Source organism: Oratosquilla oratoria, chromosome 22 (assembly GCF_046742065.1).
Source record: "Oratosquilla oratoria isolate Oo_2021 chromosome 22, ASM4674206v1, whole genome shotgun sequence".
NCBI lineage: Eukaryota > Metazoa > Arthropoda > Malacostraca > Stomatopoda > Squillidae > Oratosquilla > Oratosquilla oratoria.
In genome coordinates, this window is record NC_134798.1 from 20,976,014 (window position 1) to 20,997,473 (window position 21,460).

General features: G+C 42.8%; 1 protein-coding gene across 8 annotated transcripts in view; it reads right to left on the minus strand.

Moving 5' to 3' along the window:
- Tlk (Tousled-like kinase) overlaps positions 1–21,460 on the minus strand; it is a 474,415-nt gene that overhangs the window by 243,418 nt on the left and 209,537 nt on the right. For all 8 annotated transcript variants that reach the window (XM_076205681.1, XM_076205685.1, XM_076205686.1 and 5 more), the window contains exons 5-6: positions 12,928–13,143; positions 4,330–4,487 (exon numbers count right to left, since the gene is read on the minus strand). In XM_076205681.1, the coding sequence (XP_076061796.1) occupies positions 4,330–4,487; positions 12,928–13,143 (374 nt within the window). The remainder of the gene's footprint in view (positions 1–4,329; positions 4,488–12,927; positions 13,144–21,460) is intronic.

The following is a 21,460-nucleotide window of genomic DNA, read 5'->3' on the forward strand; positions in this document are numbered from 1 at the left end:
AGACTCGTCTGATGAATCTGCTTCTACGGATCTGGGAGTCTGAAACCGTCCCAGGGAACCTCAAGAATACCAACATTGTCACCATTTTAAAAAAAGGGGACCATATGAGCTGCGGCAATTACCGCGGTATTTCCCTCCTTAGTATTGTCGGGAAAATCTTTGCCCGCGTCCTCCTCAACAGACTCCTAAAGCTGGCTGAGGAGGTCTTACCAGAATCTCAGTGCGGCTTCAGACCATCACGAGGCACGGTAGATATGATCTGCGCACGGCAACTCCAGGAAAAGAGTCGTGAACATCAGGAACTGCTCATGTGCATCTTTTGGGACCTGCGTAAGGCATTCGACAAAGTTCCGAGACGGGCAATGTGGGCCATTCTTGCCCGTTTCGGTTGCCCGCCTCGTTTCATCTCTTTGGACCATGCCTTCCATGAGGGCATGACGGGGAGAGTTCTCAATCAAGGTGGCATCTCGGAGCCGTTTGCCATCACCGGCGGCCTCAAGCAAGGCTGCGTCCTGGCCCCAACGCTGTTTTCCCTATACACTGCTGCCATGATAAATGAGATCCCCCAAGATGCACCAGCAGTTGATGTCCGCTACCGCCTGGACGGGGGCGCTCTTCAAGCTCTCCAGACTAAGCTCGACCACCAAGATGTCCATCATAAGTGCCAGGGAGCTGCAATACACGGACGACAATGCCACCCTAAATCGGTCCCCGGAACATCTACAGCAGACAACAGACCTCTACGTAGATGCCTACCAGTGCTTCAGGATGCAGGTCAATACAGAGAAGACAAAGCTCCTGTCTCAACTACCTCCCAACCAGGCCACACAGGTAGCCAACATATAGATCAGCGACCACCCAGATGAGAGCGTGGACAACTTTACCTACCTAGGGAGCATCCTCTCAAGAACGGTCATGTGTGAGAAAGACATTGAAAACCGGATCAAGGCAGGCCACTCTGCCTATGGACATCTCGTCCATCACGTCTTCACCAACCACGGGCTCACCATGCACACTAAAATCATGGTGTTCCGAGCCGTGGTTCTCTCTACCCTGCTATACGCGTGCGAAACCTGGACCCTGTACAAACGCGACATTAAACGCCTCAAGAGTTTCCAACAGTCCAAGCTCCGGCAGATCCTCCACATCCACTGGAAGGATTGTATCACCAACAACGAGGTCCTCTCTCGTGCGGCCCTCCCCAGTGTTGAGGCCACTATCCTCCAGCACCACCTTCTCTGGGTGGGACACGTTGCTCGGATGGAACCCTCTCGCCTTCCTAAAATCATTCTCTACAGAGAACTGGCCCACGGCAAAAGACCACATGGAGCCCCTAAGCGCCATTACAAGGACCAAGTCAAGCTCTCTTTGACACAAGCTGGCATCCCCCCAACTGACTGGGAAGACATGGCTCAGGACCGGTTGGCGTGGAGACAAGCGGTCAAGAGTGGCGTGGAGGGATAAACAACGACGCGAGGAGAGGAAAGTGAAGGCGACGCAGCCCCAGCCTTCACCGACCCTCCCCTGCGATTCATGCCCGTGGCTTTTCCGGCACCGACTGGGGTTGCTCAGCCATATTAGACATCGACACGGAGGAACATCCTGAAGAGAAGGAAACGAGGGTCCTCCCATCCTCGGACAACGAGGGGATGCCAACGATAGCTGGTGTTAGAATCAGAAATGGAGAGAGTGAGTGGTAAAGGTGGGACTTCATCAGGGATGTGTTATGTCGCCACGGCTGTTCAATTTATACATGGATGGGGTGAACTAAGAGGTAAATGCAAGGGTAGTGGGTCAGGGATTGGAGACGGTTAAAGAAAATGGAGAAAAGTGAGAGATAAGCCAGTTGTTGTTTGCTGACAACACTGTGCTTGTAGCAGGATCAGAAGAGGGATTGAGGAAGTTAGTGTCAAAGTTTGGGAAGTTGTACAAAAGAAGGAAGTTGTAGATTAATGTGGGTAAAAATAAAGTGATGAGATGTACAAGGGTAGAAAGTGGCAGCATACTGGAGGTGAGTATTAAGGGAGAGTGGAGGAAGTGGATAGTTTTAGATACTTGGGTGTGAATGTGGTGGGAAAGGGAGGAGTGGAGATGGAGGTAGAATGTAGATTGAGAGAGGCAAGTAAATGCCTTCATGGATTAAAAAGTGTAATGAGAAATAGACATTTGGGAATGGATGCTAAGAGGAGATTGTATGGAGTGATTGTGCCAACAGCACTGTATGGGGCAGAAACATGGAACATAAAAAAGGAAGAGAGGAGTGTGAATGCATGATAAGGTGCCCGAGAAATATGAAAGGGGTTACTAGGCTGGATAGTGATAAACAAGGTGAGGAGGAGAACGGGGATGGAAAAGGAGTTGGGAGACAGGGTTGATGAAAGAGTATTGGGATGGTTTGGACACATGGAAAGAATGAGTGAAGAAAGATTAGTAAAAGAGGTATGGAAGGCAGATGAGGAGGGAGTAAACATGAGGGGGCGACCTAGGATGAGATGGATGGATGGGTAAAAGGGGCATTGGGAAAGAGGGGAATGTCTGTTGAGGAAGAATGGGAGAGGACAGAAGATAGGGGTGAATGGAGAATGGTTGTGTATGGATGATGCTGTGATGTATAAGGGTGGGTGGATGGGGGGTGAGGGAGTATGTGTGAAAAATAAACTGATGCAGCTCAAAGGGATTTATCCCTGTCTTCTCCACTTCTGCAAGAGGGGATGGAGAGGGGGGTTGCCAATTTTATGAAGTGGCCTTGCTGTGGATGTGCTGTGTCTTGCGACACTGCTTCTGACCCAGGGCAGTGGGTGAGATGCAGGGATGACCTGTCATCCTGGAGGAGCCAAGATAAGAGGGAAAGAAGGGGGTAGATGGGAGTGGAGTATGTGGGGATGGAATGGGTGGGACTGGTTTTTATGCCTTTGTTTTTTGGCTACCTCCCTTGTACATACATACACCAAAGGCTTTTTACCCATTACAAGATAGCCAAAAAACAAAGGCATAAAAACCACTCCCACCCATTCCACCCCTCCTTCCCTCTCTCCCTCTTTTCTTGGCTCCTGGATGACGGGTCATCCCTGCATCTTGCCCAATGCCCTGGGTCAGAAGTAGTGTCACAAAACACAGCACATCCACAGCAAGGCCACTTCATTAAATCAGTGACCCCCCCCCCCTCTCTGTCCCTCCCTTTGTATTCTTCTCTTTGGGCTGTGTCAAAATATCATTCACACATACTCAACCCCCCATCCCCAACCCACTCCCTTACATCACAGCATCATCCATACACAACCATTCTCCACTCACCCCTATCTTCTGTCTTCTCCCTTCCTCAAGAGAAAATCCCCTCTTCCCCAGTACCCCTTTTACCCTATCCATCCATCTAATCCTTGGTCATCCCCTCATGTTCACTCCTACCTCTGCCTTCCACACCTCTTTTACTAATCTTTCTTCACTCGTTCTTTCCATGTGTCCAAACCATCCTAATACTCTTTCATCCCACACTATCTCCTCCCTTTCCAACCCCATTCTCCTTCTCACCTCCTCGTTTCTCACCCTATCTAACCTAGCAACCTCTACCTTACTTCTCAGGCATTTTATCTCAAACCTATTGAAACTCCACGTGTCTTCCTCTCTTATATTCCATGTTTCTGCCCCATACAGTACTGTTGGCACAATCACTCCTTCATACAATCTCCTCTTAGCACCCATTCCCAAATGTCTATTCCTCATTACACTTAATCCCCCAAAGCATTTACTTGCTTCTCTCAACCTACATTCTACCTTCACCTCCACTCCTCCCTTTCCTGCCACATTTGCACCCAAGTATCTAAAGCTATCCACTTCCTCCAGTCTCTCTCCCTTAATACTCACTTCCAAGAGGGAGGGAGGGGTGGTGAATGGGAGTGTATTTACACTTTTGACTCTGGCCACCTCCCTTGTATGGGGGAAAAGCCATTGGTATATGTATGTATTCTTTTCTTCTCTATTTAAATGGCTGATGATTTGGTTTAATGTCGTGAACTCCCCCTATCAGGAGCCTATAACTGCCCCTTACTGAGGATTTTATAGCATGGAATTTAATGAACCATGCCCTTGGTCCAACTTGCTTGCAGCAGGGTTTGAACTGCTGTCACCTCAGTCTCTGCAACAAGTAGCAACACTAACCTGCTCAGCCAGCAAATATCCAGAATGACTGATGCCTGAATTATATCATCAAAATGGATGCCTTACAGCAAATTGACAATTACCAATTATGTCTTCTGCTGTACACTATCCAATAGGCCTGTACCATTTACCTACGATATAACAACAATAAAAAATATATATATATATACCAACCTGTTCTGCATACATTTTTGTCGTGCTTCTTTCTTCTCTATGTTGGACTTTTCAATAAGAAGCTTCTTTACTACATCAATACATTTATTAATGTGCAGCTGCTTCTGTTCCAATAGTTTATTCTGACTCTGCAACTGCCTGGACAACTCTTCATTTGTCTGCGAACAGGTTAAAGACTATAAGAAAAAGAACACAGCACTGAGGATCTCACATTTGCGTGCTATTCCTTAAAACAATAAATCAACTGTTATCTTGAGTTTCACTAATTGCCCACAGCCCCACAGTAATTAGCTATGGTCCTCAGAACCTCCCAGAGATCACTCTAGGGAGAATCTTTGGACTGTTGTTTGTGTTGTATCAGTGTAGGACTGTTTCTCTCTCACTGGCTAAAAGTTGCTGGGAGATGAAAACAGTTGCCAGTTGTCAACTCTCATTATATGAAAAAAATTAAAGAAATACATAAATTGATAAATAGAAATATTGTGCCCAGTCCAGAGACCAAATGTCAGCCTCTCAGGGCTGCACCTCAAGATGGAGGTAAAGGGGTTGACAGGTTTTGAAAATGCAGGATCACATTGAGGTACCTGTCACTGGTCCCTCTTTAAAACAAATCTATGAAAACACAAGGAGTCATTTCACATTAAGTTATACTACCACAATCATAAGTGATACTTCAGTTTCTGACCACAGTCTACATTCATGACATCAGTACTATTCTACCACACCTTCCCATCTACATGGCATAGATTATTTCATCCATTAGTATCTTGTTTCTTTCCTGGATGAACTTTGAGGTCAACCACCCACCATAGTATGGAGTAAAGGGGCTTTCCACAATTACATAATAATTATCAATATCTGTTTCCTAAAAATGCAAAAATCATGAAGAGGGTGAGAAGTGAGGAGAATTGTACAATGTTGCAAACGTACTTGGTAAAGTATAAGAGTGTTGTCAGGAGTAGAAAATTAATTTTAACACAAAAACAAAATGCTTGAAATGGTTCAAAGTAAGAAAAGAAAGACAAAGGCTTTCAAAATGGAAATTCAAATAATAGCAAAAGCAAAGGAGTAAAGACTTAGCTTTCATAATCAAAGATGACCCTTCACCTGAAGCTCACATAACAAAAATAACATGAAATACCTACAATCTGTTAAAAAATATGTGTGGCATTTTACTACATGATTGAGGTTAGGATGAAGAAAATCACTGAAAGCTGGATACCACCCAGACTGGAATATGCAGCTAGGGCATGGTCACACTAAGAAACATATAAGAAAACTATAAAGAATACAAAAGGCAGCAACCAAGATGATCCCTGGTCTAAACATGTTATTCGAGTAAAGATTAAAAAAAAGTGGGGCTAGCCACCTTGGAAAAATGAAGAGAAGTGATATGATAATTATATTCAAACTGGAAGAAAGTTTGGAGAAAGTGGACAAAAAAGAATTATTGGTTGAAGGAAGATGGACTTGAGGCCACAGTAAATACATATACCAAAGGCTCTTTCCCTCTTACAAGGGAGGTAGCCAAAAAACAAAGGCATAAAATCCACTCCCACCCATTCCATCCCTAACATACTCCACTCCCATCCACTCCCTTCCATCCCTCATATCTTGGCACCTCCTGGATGATGGGTCATCCCCGCATCTCACCCACTGTCCTGGGTTAGAAGCAGTGTTGCAAAATACAGCATATTCACAGCAAGGCTGCTTCATTAAATTAGTGACACCTCCTCTCCGTCCCCTCATGCAGAATTGGAGAACATGGGGAGAAATCCCTTCGGACTGCATTAATTTATTTTTCACACATACTCCCTCACCCCCATCCCCCATCCACTCCCCATCATGCATCACAGCATCATCCACACAACCATTCTCCATTCACCCCTATCTTCTATCCTCTCCCATCATTCCTCAACAGACATTACCCTCTTTCCCAATGCCCCTTTTACCCAATTTGTCCATCTCATCCTTGGTCGCCCCCTCATGTTCACTCCTTCCACACCTTTATTACTAGTCTTTCTTCACTCATTCTTTCCATGTGTCTAAACCATCCCAATAATCATTCATCAACCCTATCTCCCAGCTCCCTTTCCACCCCTGTTCTCCTCCTCACCTCATTTCTCACTCTATCCAGCCTAGTAACCCCTATCATACTTCTAAGGCATCTCATCTCAAACACATTCAAACTCTTCCTCTCTTATGTTCCATGTTTCTGCTCCATACAGTACTGTTTGCACAATCACTCCTCCATACAATCTTCTCTTAGCATCCATTCCCAAATGTCTATTTCTCGTAACACTTTTTAATCCCCCAAGGCATTTACTTGCCTCTCTTAATCTACATTCTACCTCCACCCCAACTCCTCCCTTCCCTGCCACATTTGCACCCAAGTATCTAAAACTATCCACTTCCTCCAGTCATACATACATATACCAAGGTTTTTCCCCCTTACAAGGGAGGTAGCCAAAAAGGAAAGGGCATAAAATCATTCCCACCCATTCCATCCCTGAATACACTCCACACCCCTCCACCCTCCCTCTTATCTTAGCACCTCCTGGATGACAGGTCATCCCTGCACCTTGTCCACTGCCCTGGGTTAGAAGCAGTGACTCAAGACACAGCACATCCACAGCAAGGCCGCTTCATTAAATTGGCGACCCCACCTCTCCGACCCCCCATGCATAAAAGGAGAAGACGGGGAGAAATCCCTTCGGGCTGCGTCAAATTTTGCTCACACATACTACCTCACCCCCCATCCCCCCACCCATTCCACCTCATGCATCACAACATCATCCATATACAACCATTCTCCATTCACCCGTCTTCTGTCCTCTCTCGTCCTTCCTCAACAGACATTCCCCTCTTCCCCAAAGCCCCCTTCACCCCATCCATCCACCTCATCTTAGGACGTCCCCTCATGTTCACTCCCTCCACATCTGCCTTCCATACCTCTTTCACTAGTCTTTCTTCACTCATTCTTTCCATGTGTCCAAACCATCCTAATACTCTTTCATCAACCCTATCTCCCAACTCCCTTTCCACCCCTGTTCTCCTCCTCACCTCCTCATTTCTCACTCTATCTAGCCTAGTAACCCCCAACATACTTCTCAGACACCTCATCTCAAACACATTCAAACTCCTCCTCTCTTCCTCTCTCATGTTCCATGTTTCTCCCTTAATGCTCACTTCCAATCTGCTGCCACTTTCACCCCTTGTACATCTCATCACCTTACATTTACCCACATCTATCTTCAGCTTTTTCTTTCACATACTCTCCCAAACTCTGTCACTAACTTCCTCAATCCCTCCTCCAATCCTGCCACAAGCGCAGTGTCGTCCACAAACAACAGCTGGCTCACCTCCCACTTTTTTCCATTTTCTTTAATCATCTCCAATCCCTGACCCACTACCCTTGCATTTACCTCTCACACCACCCCATCCATGTACAAGTTGAACAGCCAAGGCGACATAATGTATCCCTGACGAACTCCCACCTTTACCTCGAACCACTCACTCTCTCCATTTCTAATCCTGACACATACTCTACTACTCTTGTAAAAACTCTTGACAGCTCCTAGAAGCTTTCCTCCTATCCCGTATATCCGCAAAACCTCCCATAGTGCCTTCCTGTCTACCCTGTTGTAAGCCTTTTCCAGATCCATAAAAGCCCAAAAAACATCCTTCCCCTTTCCTATAGCTTTCTCACATATCCGTCTTACCACAAAAATCTGATCTACACAACCTCTACCCGTCCTAAATCCACACTGTTCCTCACCAATTACTCCCTCTGTTCCTCTCCTAATCCTCTCAATCAAGATCCTCCCATAAGCCTTCCACACTTAACAAGCTGATCCCTCTGTAACTACTACACTCACACTTGTCCCCTTTTCCCTTGTAAAGTGGAACTATACAGGCACTCCTCTAGTCCTCCGGCACTCTATCCTCTCTCCAGCAAACATTAAATAACCTCACCAGCCAGTCCACCATCACTATAACTCCTTTTTTTAGACATTCTGCATGGCATCCATCCAGACCAGGTGCCTTACCTGCTTTCATCATCTTGACAACTGCCTTCACTTCATCCTTCCTTATTTCTCCTCCATTTTCCTCACTCATCACAGTCATTTTCTTAACATTTCCCACTGCAACTATCTTTCCCTCCCTATCCTCCTTCACATTAAGCAACTCCCTAAAATATTCTGCCCATCTTCCCCTTACTGCCTTTTCTTCCATTATCATCTCTCCATCTGCACCTTTCACCTTTTCTTCTCTACTTGATTTGCCTCCTCTTCCTCTCTTAATTTCTTTCCAAAACATCTTTTTATTACTTTCAAAATTTTCTGTCATACTCTTACCCCATTTCACATCTGCTCTCCTCTTTGCCTCCTTTACCTTGTGCTTTACTTTTTTTTTTTTTTTTGTACCTCTCAAATGACTCCCTCGTCCTATTTTGTAACCAATCTGTGAAAGCTCGCTTCTTCTCTTCTACAACCTTCTTTGTTTCCTCATCCCACCATTCACTACCCTTCCTTCTGTTTCCTGTATGTATGTAGGTCACTAAAAGGGATAGACTATACTGACAGATGAGATATCTTGATTAAGGATAGGAGGGCTTCAAGAGATCATGAGAACCAATAAAGGAAGACTATATGTCTAAAGGATGTGAAGAAACAGCTTTCCATACAGATGTATAAATTCTTGGAAGAACTTAGGTGATAAAACACAAGCTGGAACAATACATGAATTAAAATCTAAATATAATAAATGGGAATCAATGATATTGATCAAGTTAGTACATGAATTTGTGCCTACATATGATAAATTGAAGACTAGGAGATGGGACCCAACAAGCATTACTCCTTTCCTGTTTAGTACAATTAGGTAAACACACACACACATGTAGAAGTGAGGAAAGTGACCAATCACTTGGGATCACTGGATGTGACAAAAGCTTCAGGACCTGACAGAATTTCAAACTGGATACTTAAAAATTATAGGGAACAACTACCAGACAAAATTAACAGTCTTATTACATGTTCACTGAAAAAAGGCATTGTGTTGCTTGATTGGAAAAGGCAAATGTGGTGCCAATTCACAAGGGTGAAAATAAGGAGTCACCATTATATTATAGGCCAGTATCACTTACCAGTACAATATTGAAAGTATGTGAAAAGATTATGAAAGATCAATGAACTAAATATCTTGAAAAGATGAACATCCCGACAGTCTGGCTTCAGATCTGGAAGGTCATGAGTCAAACCTTTAAGCTTTTACTAGATGTAATTTAAGAGAAATGAGGGTGGGTGGACTGTGTGTACCTCAACCTAGAGAGAACACATTTGATAAAGTACCTCACAAGACAGAAGAGGAAAAGGACAGAAGGTAGGGAGGTGCTTAAAGTGAACTGTTTAAATGAGAAAGAAAAGGAGAAGGAGTACAAGGAGAAGCTGAGAGAGGAGTGGGAGGGAGTGAAGGATAGAGTAGAACTAGGAGTGGAGGAGGAATGGGGATGGTTTAAGGAGGGAGTCACAAGGTGTGCAAAGATGGTGTGTGGAACAAGGAGGATGGGAGGAAATAGAAGGAAGGGTTGCGAGTGGTGGGATGAAGAAGCAAAAAAGGTTGTAGATGAGAAGTGTGCTTTCACAGATTGGTTTCAAAATTGGATGAGAGAATCATATGAGAGGTACAAATAAAAGAGAAGCAAAGCATAAGATAAAGGAGGCAGAGAGGAGAGCAGATGTGAAATTGGGTAAGAGTATGACAGAAAATTTTTAAAGTAATAAAAACATGTTTTGTTAAGAAATTAAGAGAAGTAGAGGAGGCGAATTTAGTAGAGAAGAAAAGGTAAAAGGTAGAGATGTTAATGAAGACGTCAGTAAGAGGAAGATGGACAGAGTAATTTAGGGAGTTGCTAAATGTGAAGGACGACTGTGAAAGAAAGGTAGCTGCAGTGGGAAATACTAAGAAAATGGCCATGATGAGTGAGGAAAATGGAAGAAAAATAAGGAAAGATGAGGTGGAAAAAAGAAAAAAAGATGAGGTACAGTGATGGAATGGTTGGTGAGGTTATTCAATGTTTGTTTAAGAGAGGGTAGAGTGCCAGAGAACTGGAGGAATGCCTGTATAGTTCCACTTTACAAGGGAAAAGGGAACAAGTGCGAGTGTAGTAGTTTCAGAGGGATTAGTAGAGAAGGCTTATGGGAGGGTCTTGATAGAGAGGATTAGGAGAGGAAAAGAGGGAGATTGGTGAGGAAGTGTCGGTTTGGGCAAGGTAGGGGGTTGCGTAGATCAGACTTTTGTGGTAAGCCAGATATGTGAGAAAGCTTTAGGAAAACGTAAGGATGTTTTTTGGGCCTTTATGGGTTTGGAAAAGGCTTTGGATGGATGTCACGCAGAATGTCTGAAAAAAGGAGGTACAATGATGGATTGGCTGGTGAGGTTATTTAACGTTTAATGGAGGGTAGAGTGCCAGAGGACTGGAGGGGTGCCTGTATAGTTCCACTTTACAAGGGAAAAGGGGACAAGTGTGAGTGTAGTAGTTTCAGAGGGATTAGCTTTAGTGTAGTTGAGAAGGCTTATGGGAGGGTTTTGATTGAGAGGATTAGGAGAGGAAGTGTGGGTTTAGGACAGGCAGGGATTGTATAGATAATTTTTTTTTAGTAAAACAGATATGTGAGAAAGCTTTAGGAAAAGGTAAGAATGTTTATTGGGTCTTTATGGATCTGGAAAAGGCTTATGACACGGTAGACAAGAAGGCAATGTGGGATGTATTGCAGATATATGGGATAGGAGGAAAGCCTTTAAGAGCAGTCAAGAATTTTTACAAAAGTAGTAGCGCTTGTGTTAGAATCAGAAATGGAGAGAGTGAATGGTTTCAGGTAAAGGTGGGACTTCATCAGGGATGTGTTAGGTTGCCTTGACTGTTCAATTTATACATGAATGGGGTGGTGTGAGAGGTAAATATAAGGGTAATGGGTTGGGGATTGGAGGTAGTTACAGAAAATTTTAAAAAGTGGGATAAGTCAGTTGTTGCTTTCTGATGACAGCTTGTAGCATGATTAGAGGAGGGATTGAAGAAGTTAGTGATAGTTTGGTAAGGTGTGTGAAAGAAGTAAGTTGAAGGTAAATGTGGGTAAAAGTAAGGTGATGAGATGTACAAGGGAGAAAATGGCAGCAGACTGGAAGTATTAAGGGAGAGAGACTGGAGGTATTGGATAGCTCTTTTGATACTTGGGTGCTAATGTGGCAGGAAAGGGAGGAGTGGAGGTGGATTGAGAGAGGCAAATAAATGCCTTGGGTGATTAAAAAATGTAAGGAGAAATAGACATTTGGGAATAGATGATAAGAGGAGATTGTATGAAGGAGTGACTGTGCAGACAGCACTGTATGGGGCAGAACCATGGAACATAAAAGAGGAAGAGAGGAGTTTGAATTTGTTGAGATGAGGTGCCTGAGAAGTATGATAGGAGTTACTAAGTTGGATAGATTGAAAAACGAGGAGGTGAGAAGGAGAATGGGGATGGAAAGGGAGTTGGGAGAAAAGGTTGATGAAAGAGTATTGGGATGTTTTGGACATATGGAAAGAATGTGTGAGGAAAGATTAGTAAAAGAGGTGTAGAAGGCAGAGGTAGTAGTGAACATGAGGGGGTGACCAAGGATGAAATGGATGGATGAGGCAAAAGGGGGATTGGGAAAGAGGGGAATGTCTGTTGAGGAAGGACAGGAGAAGACAGAAGATAGAGGTGAACAGAGAATGGTTGTGTATGGATAATGCTGTAATGCATGATGGGAGTGGGTGGAGGATGAGGGGGTTTGAGGGAGTATGTGTGAAAAATAAATTGACACAGCCCAAAGGGATTTCTCCCAGTCTTCTCCATTTCTACATGAGGGGACTGGGAGGGGGGTTACCGATTTAATGAAGCGGCCTTGGCTGTGTCTTGTGACACTGCTTCTGACCCTGGGCAGTGGGAGAGATGCAGGGATGACCCATCATCCAGGAGGAGCCAAGATAAGAGGGAGGGAGGGGGGTGAATGGGAGTGGAGTATGTGGGGATGGAATGGGTGGGAGTGGATTTTATGTCTTTGTTTTTTGGCTACCTCCCTTGTAAGGGGGAAAGACCCTTTGGTGTATGTATGTACATTAGCCTAACCACATATGATCTTGAGCAAGAATTGTATCAAAAGGTTGCGGTAATGCAATAAAGACCAACTTATGACCAAATTGACTTTCAACTGGTCAGTCAGATCCTAACCTTGTAAGTCAGTGACTACTTTTACATATGTATAATATATATATATATATATATACACATAAATCAAGATAACATTAATTATTTACCATTGAGCTCTTAACACAAGAGAACTAATATCAACACTAATCTTGCATTTACACTAAATTCTGTTGATAATGCCTTTACTAAAAGTAAGAATGCAGAATACTTTATGAAACCTACTTGAACTGCCAATCTTGTAATGTTACAAAGCACCCAATAACAACTGTTCTACATATTTCACTATAATTCATACTATAACCAGTGCTCTTTTAAGAAAAAAGTAAGTGATCATCATTAACACAAGCAGAAGGAAGAAACTTACACATTGTAAATTATCAATTCTACTATTTTTGGCTTCCATATCAGAGGATGCCCGACTTTGTAATTCCTCGAGTTGTTTAAGCGTGAGGTCCGTCTGAGTGCCACGGTGGGTCATGGGAACATGGTGGCCAGCTGGGGGAAGCATGAGAGCAGCTGTGTCTGCTGCCGATGCTGTTGTTACTGCCACCTGCAAGGGGACCAAGTGTTGGCAAGCATCCTAGTGGGAATGAAACAAAAATTATCATGTCTATGTTACCATTCATGGAATACATAAATACTAAAACATCAACAATAACTGCAATAATGCAACAATGACACTATAACAATAATAATTGTAACAATGACACAATAACAATAACATCGTAATAATATCAATGATGGTAGAGTTGGAGACTGACAGAAGCATGGGAGGAGATAAGGAGGAAGTAGAAGAGGGAGCGAAGAGGGAGAGAAGAGGGTGAAGAGAGAAAGTAGGAGAAAGGAAGGAGAGAAGGAATAGAGGGGGAGAAGTGAGGGGGACAGAGGGAGAAGAATGGGAGAGGAGAGGGAGGAGAATGGGATGAAAAAGGGAGGAGAGTAGAATGAAAGATAGAGGCAAAAGGGAAGAGAGTGAGAGGAGAGTGGGAGGTCTGAGGGTGGAGAGAGGGAGAAGTGAGGAGAGGGAGGGGAGTGGGAAAAGTGAGAATAAGGAGGAGCAAGGGAGGAGAGTAGAAGGAGAGTAGAAGGAGAGTAAGGTGGGAGAAAGGAGGGAGAAAGGAGGGGGAAAGGACAGAAGGGAGGGAAGGGAGGGAAGGGAGGGAAGGAAGGGGAGAGGGTTGGGAAAGGAAGGAAGGAAGGAGAGAAGGAGAAAAGGAGTAGAGAAGGTGAAGAACAGAGGAGGAGGAGGAGGAGGAGGAGGAGGAGGAGGAGGAGGAGGAGGAGGGGGAGAAGAGAGGAGGAGAAGAGGAGAGGGAGGACTGAGCCAGAGGAATGGAAAAGTTAGGAGAGGGAGGAGAGGAGATGGAGGAGAGGGAGAAGCAAGGGAGGAAAGAGGATGGAATAAGGGAGGAAAGAGGATGGAATAAGGGAGGAAAGAGGAGGAAAGAGGGTAAAATGAGGAAGGAAAGAGAGGAGATGGAGGAGAGGGAGGAGCATGGGAGGAAAGAGGCTGGAATAAGGGAGGAAAGAGGGTAGAATGAGGGAGGAAAGAGGGTGGAATGAGGAAAGAGAGAAGAGAGAGAAGACAAAGAAAAGTGAGAAAAAAGATAGAAAAGAGGGTGGGAAGAGAGTGGGAGGGTGGGAAGAGAGTGGGAGGATGGGAAGGAGAAGGAGGGGGAGGAGAGGGAAGAGGGGGAGGAGAGGGAACAGAGAGAGGAGGGGAGGAGGAGGAGGGGGAGAAGGAGGGAAGGAGAAAAGGAGACAAAAGGGAAAAGAAAACTAAGAGACAACTGGGAAGTAAGGGAGAAGTGCAGGAGAGGTTGAGGAAAGTAAAGAAAGAAATAAGAGAGGAACACAATATGGATAGAGAATAAATTGCATTGCAATCAGTGTGAATGTATTTTTGTATGGGTGTATTATATGGTGCAGGTGGTGGGTTGTTGGGGTTTAAATAATATGCTGCTGATGCAGTTTTTTTGTTACACTCATTTGGTTGTGCATGTGTGACAAAATGAGATGGACGAGTAGTGTAAAGGGCTCTAGCATAAAACTGTGTACCTATAATTTTATGATCTGTAGGGAAGTTTCTTGTTTCTATATGCACGTGCTTTACTGAGGTGGTTTTGATGCATCCCATTATTATTCTGAATGCATTATTTTCTATTGTTTGTTGCCTGTGTATGATCTGTTGACCTTTGGGAATCATCCAAAGAAAGTGTAGTTTAATGTAGTTCTCAATAACTGTACATGGATTATGAGTAAAATTATTTCCTCCTGCTGTTCAAAGCCCATACCCCATCTGGGGTATTGGCAGCATGTTATTGGTGGGGTTAAAAGCTGCTCAGTAGCATGCAGTTGATACTTTAGGGTCTATATGGGGTGCCCCTATGGACCACAGCCACACATCATTTTGTCTGTGATAGAGGAAATCTCTATTCATAGAGAAATGATGATATTTTATTATACTGCAACTATCCCTCCTTTATGTTGTCCCCCTACTCTTAACACTGTCCTGTACCACTTTTATACATACATACATCATTATATATATATATATATATATATACATACATATACCAAGGCTTTTTCCCCCTTACAAGGGAGGTAGCCAAAAAGGGAAAGGCATAAAATCATTCCCACCCATTCCATCCCTGAATACACTCCACACCCCTCCACCCTCCCTCTTATCTGAGCACCTCCTGGATGACAGGTCATCCCTGCACCTTGTCCACTGCCCTGGGTCAGAAGCAGTGTCGCAAGACACAGCACATCCACAGCAAGGCCGCTTCATTAAATCAGCGACCCTCCCTCTCTGTCCCCTCATTGCATAAAAGGAGAGGACGGAGAGAAATCCCTTCGGGCTGCGTCAAATTTTGCTCACACATACTACCTCACCCCCCCCATCCCCCTGCCCATTCCACCTCATGCAATCACAACATCATCCATATACAACCATTCTCCATTCACCCCTGTCTTCTGTCCTCTCCCATCCTTCCTCAACAGACATTCCCCTCTTCCCCAAAGCCCCCTTCACCCCATCCATCCACCTCATCTTAGGACGTCCCCTCATGTTCACTCCCTCCACATCTGCCCTTTTGACAGATGGAAATGAACTCCACCGCAAGGACTTGAACCTTTGCTGTAATGACTGCTTATTCTGAAACAAAGGTGATAGCATCGAGCTACCCAGGCCGTACAAAAGGAACCACCCGATTCTCATCCTGGAGGTTCCCTGACGGTACTAGGGCAGCTCGGTCTCTATTCTAATTTCATCGAGTACTATGGCGAGCTATCCGACAAGTTGTGTGTCATTTTGACAAATGGAAATAAACTTGCCATAATAAAGACGTGATGAAATTAGAATAGAGACCGAGCTGCCCTGGTACCGTCGGGGAACCTTCAGGTCATGAATCAGGTGGTTCCTTTTGTATGGCCTGGGTGGCTCGATGATATCACCTTTGTTTCAGAATAAGCAGTCACTACAGCAAAGGTTTGAGTCCTTGCAGTGGAGTTATTTCCATTTGTCAAAATGACACACAACTTGTTGGATAGCTCACCATAATAAAGACTCAATGAAATTGGAATAGAAACCAAGCTACCCTAGTACTATCTGGGAACCTCCAGGTCAAGAATCGGGTGGTTCCTTTTGTATGACCTGGGTGGCTCGATGCCATCACCTTTGTTTCAGAATAAGCAGTCGCTCTGGCAAAGGTTTGAGTCCTTGTGAAGTTTATAAATATATATATATATATATATATATAAAAGGAGGGGGTGCATAACTGGGTCTGAGAATTATTCCACCAGAACCCTAAGGTTTGGGTTCTTTTAATGTGTGTGGACGTGGTACAAATGAGAGTTCAAAGGGAAGAGATAGGCAGTATGTATTTACCTAGTTGTATTATACAGGAAGGGGGATATGCTCATGGTGACCTGTCTTTGTATCTTTCAGCATCAAGTTCTTTCTTAAAATCTTGAATAGTGTTTGCATACACTGTTTCTTTGTCTAATTTGTTCCAAGTATCTATCACTGTGTGGGAAGCTATATATTTTTTTTTTTCAGATCTCTTCTGTAATTATCTTTTTTTAGTTTCTTTCCGTGTCCTCTTGTTTTTCCTTTGTCCCATTTCAATAAATCATTCTTATCTAAGATTTCCATTCCTCTAATAATTCTATAGATAGTAGGTCTCCTCTTTCCCTTCTTTGTTCCAGAGTTGGTCATTCTAATTTGGACAGTCTTTGTTCATATGTCATTTTGGAAAGAGTTGGTGCCAATTTTGTTGTTGCTCTTTGTATTCTTTCTAATTTTTTTTTTATATTCTTCTTGGTACTGGGTGACCATAGTGTTGCTGTGTCCTCAAGTTTTGGTCTTATTAGTGTAAATATTTTTTGATCATTTCCTTGTCCAAATAGGCAAATGCCACTTTTATTGATCTCAATAAATTGTAGGTTGCTCTATTTTATTAATATGCTTATCCAGTGTCAAGTCTTTGCTGATCATCACTTCAAGGTCTTTTTCTGAGTCTACTTTTTTGCATGAGGTGACGGAGACGGAGGTTACAGAATTCATGAAGCGGCCTTGCTGTGGATGTGCTGTGTCTTGCGACACTGCTTCTGACCCAGGGCAGTGGACAGGATGCAGGGATGACCTGTCATCCAGGAGGTGCCAAGATAAGAGGGAGGGAGGAGGGTGGAGGGGAGTGGAATATGTAGGGAATGGAATGGGTGGGAGTGATTTCTATGCCTTTTTCTTTTTGGCTACACCCCATGTAAGGGGGAATAAGCCTTTGGTATATGTATGTACTTTTTTTACCTCTTCTTCACCAATTTTATCTCTCGATATTCTGTTTTTACTTTTTCCAAATTCCATTATACTACATTTCTTGATATTGAATTTCACTTCCCACTTTTGAGTCCATTTCCAGATCTTGTCCAACTCTTGTTGTAATGAGTTGCAATCCTCCTCAGTTTTTACTTTGGTATTTTTGCGTCAGCTGCAAAGAAATTCATATAACACTCTACTCCTTCACCCATATCATTTATGTATATGGCAAACATGATCAGGGCCAGTACTGATCCCTGCGGAACACCACTTTTCATTTCTCCCCCAATTTAAGAATTTATTTCTAATTACTACTCTCATTTTCCTCCCAGTCAGGAAGTCTTTCATCCATTCCAATAATTTTCCTCTGATGCCACCTATAGACTCTATCTTCCTTATTAGTTTCTTGTGTGGTATCTTATCAAATGCCTTTTGTCTATTAATCTTGAGTAGAAGCAGATCAAGTTTGTTGTACATGATCTTCCTTGTCTGAATCCAAATTGATTTGGTTTCAGTAGTTTTTTCTTCCAAATGTTTAACTCATCTATTTTTGACGACCTTTTCACAAATTTTTGCTACTGTGCTTGTCAGGGAGACCAGTCAGTAATTTGATGGGTTTTCCTTGTTTCCTCCCTTATAAATCGGTACAATGTTTGCATTCTTCCAGTCCTGTGGCACTTTTCCTTCTTTAAGTGAGAATTTAATTATATTGTATATTCTATCTGTTAATTCTTCCATGCATTCTTTTAATATCCAATTTGCAATTCTGTCTGGACCATGTGATTTTCTGATGTCAAGGGTTTTGATTTGGTCGCTGATTTCCTTCCGTGTTACAATTATTTCTATCATAAGGGGGATATCTATTTCCTGGATGTGTTGGCAGTGAAAGAAACTAAGTTGAAAGGGAGGGGCGAGTTTCAATTTGGAAGTGTAGTTGGGAGGGTCTCAGGAGTGAAGAGATGATGAGGGAGAGACAGGGCGGCTATACTAGTAAATCAAAAGATAGGTACAAGTGTGGAATGGAAGGTTTCTTCAAGGTTAATGTGGATGAAGGTAAAACTGGTAGTGAGAAGAGTGTAGATGAAAGGGAGGCTTTTTGGATAGTTTTAAATGAGTACATAGTGGGTTTAGGGAGAGAGAGTAGGGGGAATATCAGATAATTTTTAGGTGGAAGGTAAGTTGAGAATGGTGGATAGATAAAGAGGAAAAGGACAGAGGGTAAGGTGTTTAGAGTTAAATGCTTAAATGAGAAAGAAAAGGAGGAGTACAAGAGGAAGCTGGGAGAAGAGTGGGGGTGAAGGATAGTGTAGAACTTGGAGTAGAGGAATGGGGATAGTTCAAGGAGGTAGTCATAAGGTGTGCAAAGTTGTGTGGAACAAGGAGGACAGGTAGTGAGTGGCGGGATGAGGAAGCAAAGAAGGTTGTAGAAGAGAAACGAGCATTCACAGATTGGTTACAAAATAGGACGGGAGAATCAAATGAGAGGTACAAAGAAAAGTAAAGCATAAGATGGAGGAGGCAAAGAGGAGAGCAGATATGAAATGGAGTAAGAGTATGATAAAAGACGAGGCAAAGCAAGTAGAGAAGAGAAAAGTAAAGGTGCAAATGGAGAGATGATAATGGAAGAGAAGGCAGTAAGAGGAACATGGGCAGATTATTTTTGGGTGTTGCTACATGTGAAGGATAGGGAGGGAAAGACTGTTGTAAAGGGAAGCACAAAGAAAATGAGTGATGAATGAGGAAAATGGAGTAATAAGTTAGGATGAGGTGAAAGCAGTTATTAAAATGATGAGAACAGGTAAGCCACCTGGGTTGGATGGGTGTCATGTGGAGTGTCTAAAAAAGGGAGGTACAGTGATGGTGGACTGGCTGGTGAGGTTCTTTAATGTTTGTCTAAAAGAAGGTAGAGTGCCTGAGGACTGGAGGAGTGCCTATATAGTTCTGCTTTACAAGGGAAAATGGGATAAGTGTGAATGTAGTAGTTTCAGAGGGATCAGTTTCTTGAGTGTAGTTTGGAAGACTTATTGAGAGGATTTGGAGAAGAACAGAGTAACTGGTGAAGATCAATGTGGGTTTACGACAGTTAGGGGTTGCATGGATCAGATTTTTGTGGTAAGGCAGATATGTGAGAAAGCTTTAGGAAAAGGTAAGGGTGTTTTTTTTTTGGGGGGGTCTTCATGGATTTGGAAAAGGCTTATGACAGGGTAATCAGGAAGGTACTGTGGGAGGTATTGCAGATATATAAGATACGAGGAAAGCTGTTAAGAGCAGTCAAGATTTTTTACAATAGTAAAGCCTTTGTTAGAATTAGAAATGGAGATTTTGAGTAGTTTGAGGTAAAGGTGGGACTTTGCCAGGGATGTGTTATGTCGCCTTGGCTGTTCAATTTATATATGGATGGGGTGGTGTGAGAGGTAAACACAAGGGTAATAGGACGGGGATTGGAGATAGTTAAAGTAAATGTAGAAAAATGGGAGATAAGGCAGTTGTTTGCTGATGACACTGCACTTGTGGCATGATGAGAGGAGGGATTAAGGAAGTTAGTGACAGAGTTTGGGAAGGTGTGCAAAAGGAGGAAACTGAAAATAAATGTGGGAAAATGTAAGGTGTACAAGGGAAGAAAGTGGCAAAAAATTGGAAGCAAGTATTAAGCAAGAGAGACTGGAGGAAGTGGATAGCTTTAAATACTTGGGTGTGAAAGTAGCAGGAAAGGGAGTAGTGGAAGTGGAGGTATAATGTAGATTGAGAGAAGCATGTACATGCCTTGGGGGATTAAAAATTGTAATGATAAATACACATTTGGGAATGGATGCTAAGAGGAGATTGTATGAAGGAGTGATTTTGCTAACAGCACTGTATAGGGCAAACATGGAACACAAGAGAGTAAGAGAGGAATTTGAATGTATTTACCTAGTTGTATTTTGTGGGAGAAGAGCTATGCTCTTAGTGACCTGCAGTTGTATATTTCCGCATCCAGTTCTTTCTTAAAATCATGTATAGATTTAGCACTCACTGTTTTCTCTTTCAATTTGTTCCATGTATCTATTACTGTGTGGAATGCTGTTCTTTTTCAGATCTCTTCTGTAACTGTCTTAAGTTTCTTCTCTTGTCCTCTTGTATTTCTTCTGTCCCATTTAAGTAGGTTCTCCCTATTGAGGATTTCCATCCCTTTCATAATTCTGTAGATGGTTATCAAATTGCCTCTTTCTCTTCTTTGTTCCAGAGTAAATAAGTTTAGTTTGTCCAATCTTTGTTCGTATATCAACTTGCTAAGTGTTGGCGCCATCCTTGTCAATGCTCTTTGGATTCTTTCTAGTTTTTTTTTTTTTTTTGGTACTAGGAGTCCATAGTGACACTGCATATTCTAATTTTGGTCTTATCAGTGTAACTAGTATTTTCTTTACCATTTCCTCGTCCATGTAGTCAAAGGCCACTTTCATTGATTATATTGTGATTATATGTTTCTCCAACTATTTTGTTTACATGTTTGCCTGGTGTCATGTCATTTGGGATAATCACTCCTAGGTCCCTTTCTGAGCTTACTTTTGTAACTTCCTTTGTACCAATTTTGTATTGACCAGATATTCTATTTTTACTTTTTCCAAATTCCATTATACTACCTTTCTTAATGTTGAAATTCACTTTGTTCTTTATACTCCATTTCCAGACTTTGTCCAGGTCTTCTTGAAAGGATTTGCAATCTTCTTCTGTACTTACTCTCTTCAATAATTTTGCATCATTTGCAAAGAAGTTTATATAACATTTGATTCCTTCATCCATATCGTTTATATAAACAGCAAACATCATCGGAGCCAATACAAAGCCTTGGGGGACTCCACTTATCATATTTACCCAATTTGAGTTCTTTTCTCTAAGTACCACACTCATTTTTCTTACATTCAAGAAGTCTTTCATCCATTCCAAAAATTTTCCCTGTATTCCACTTACTGTTTCAATTTTTCTTATTAGGTTTCTGTGTGGTACTTTGTCAAAAGCCTTTTGTAAGTCCAGGAAGGCACAGTCTGCCCAACCATCTCTTGTATTATTTTTACCAATCTTGAGTAAATGCATATTAAGT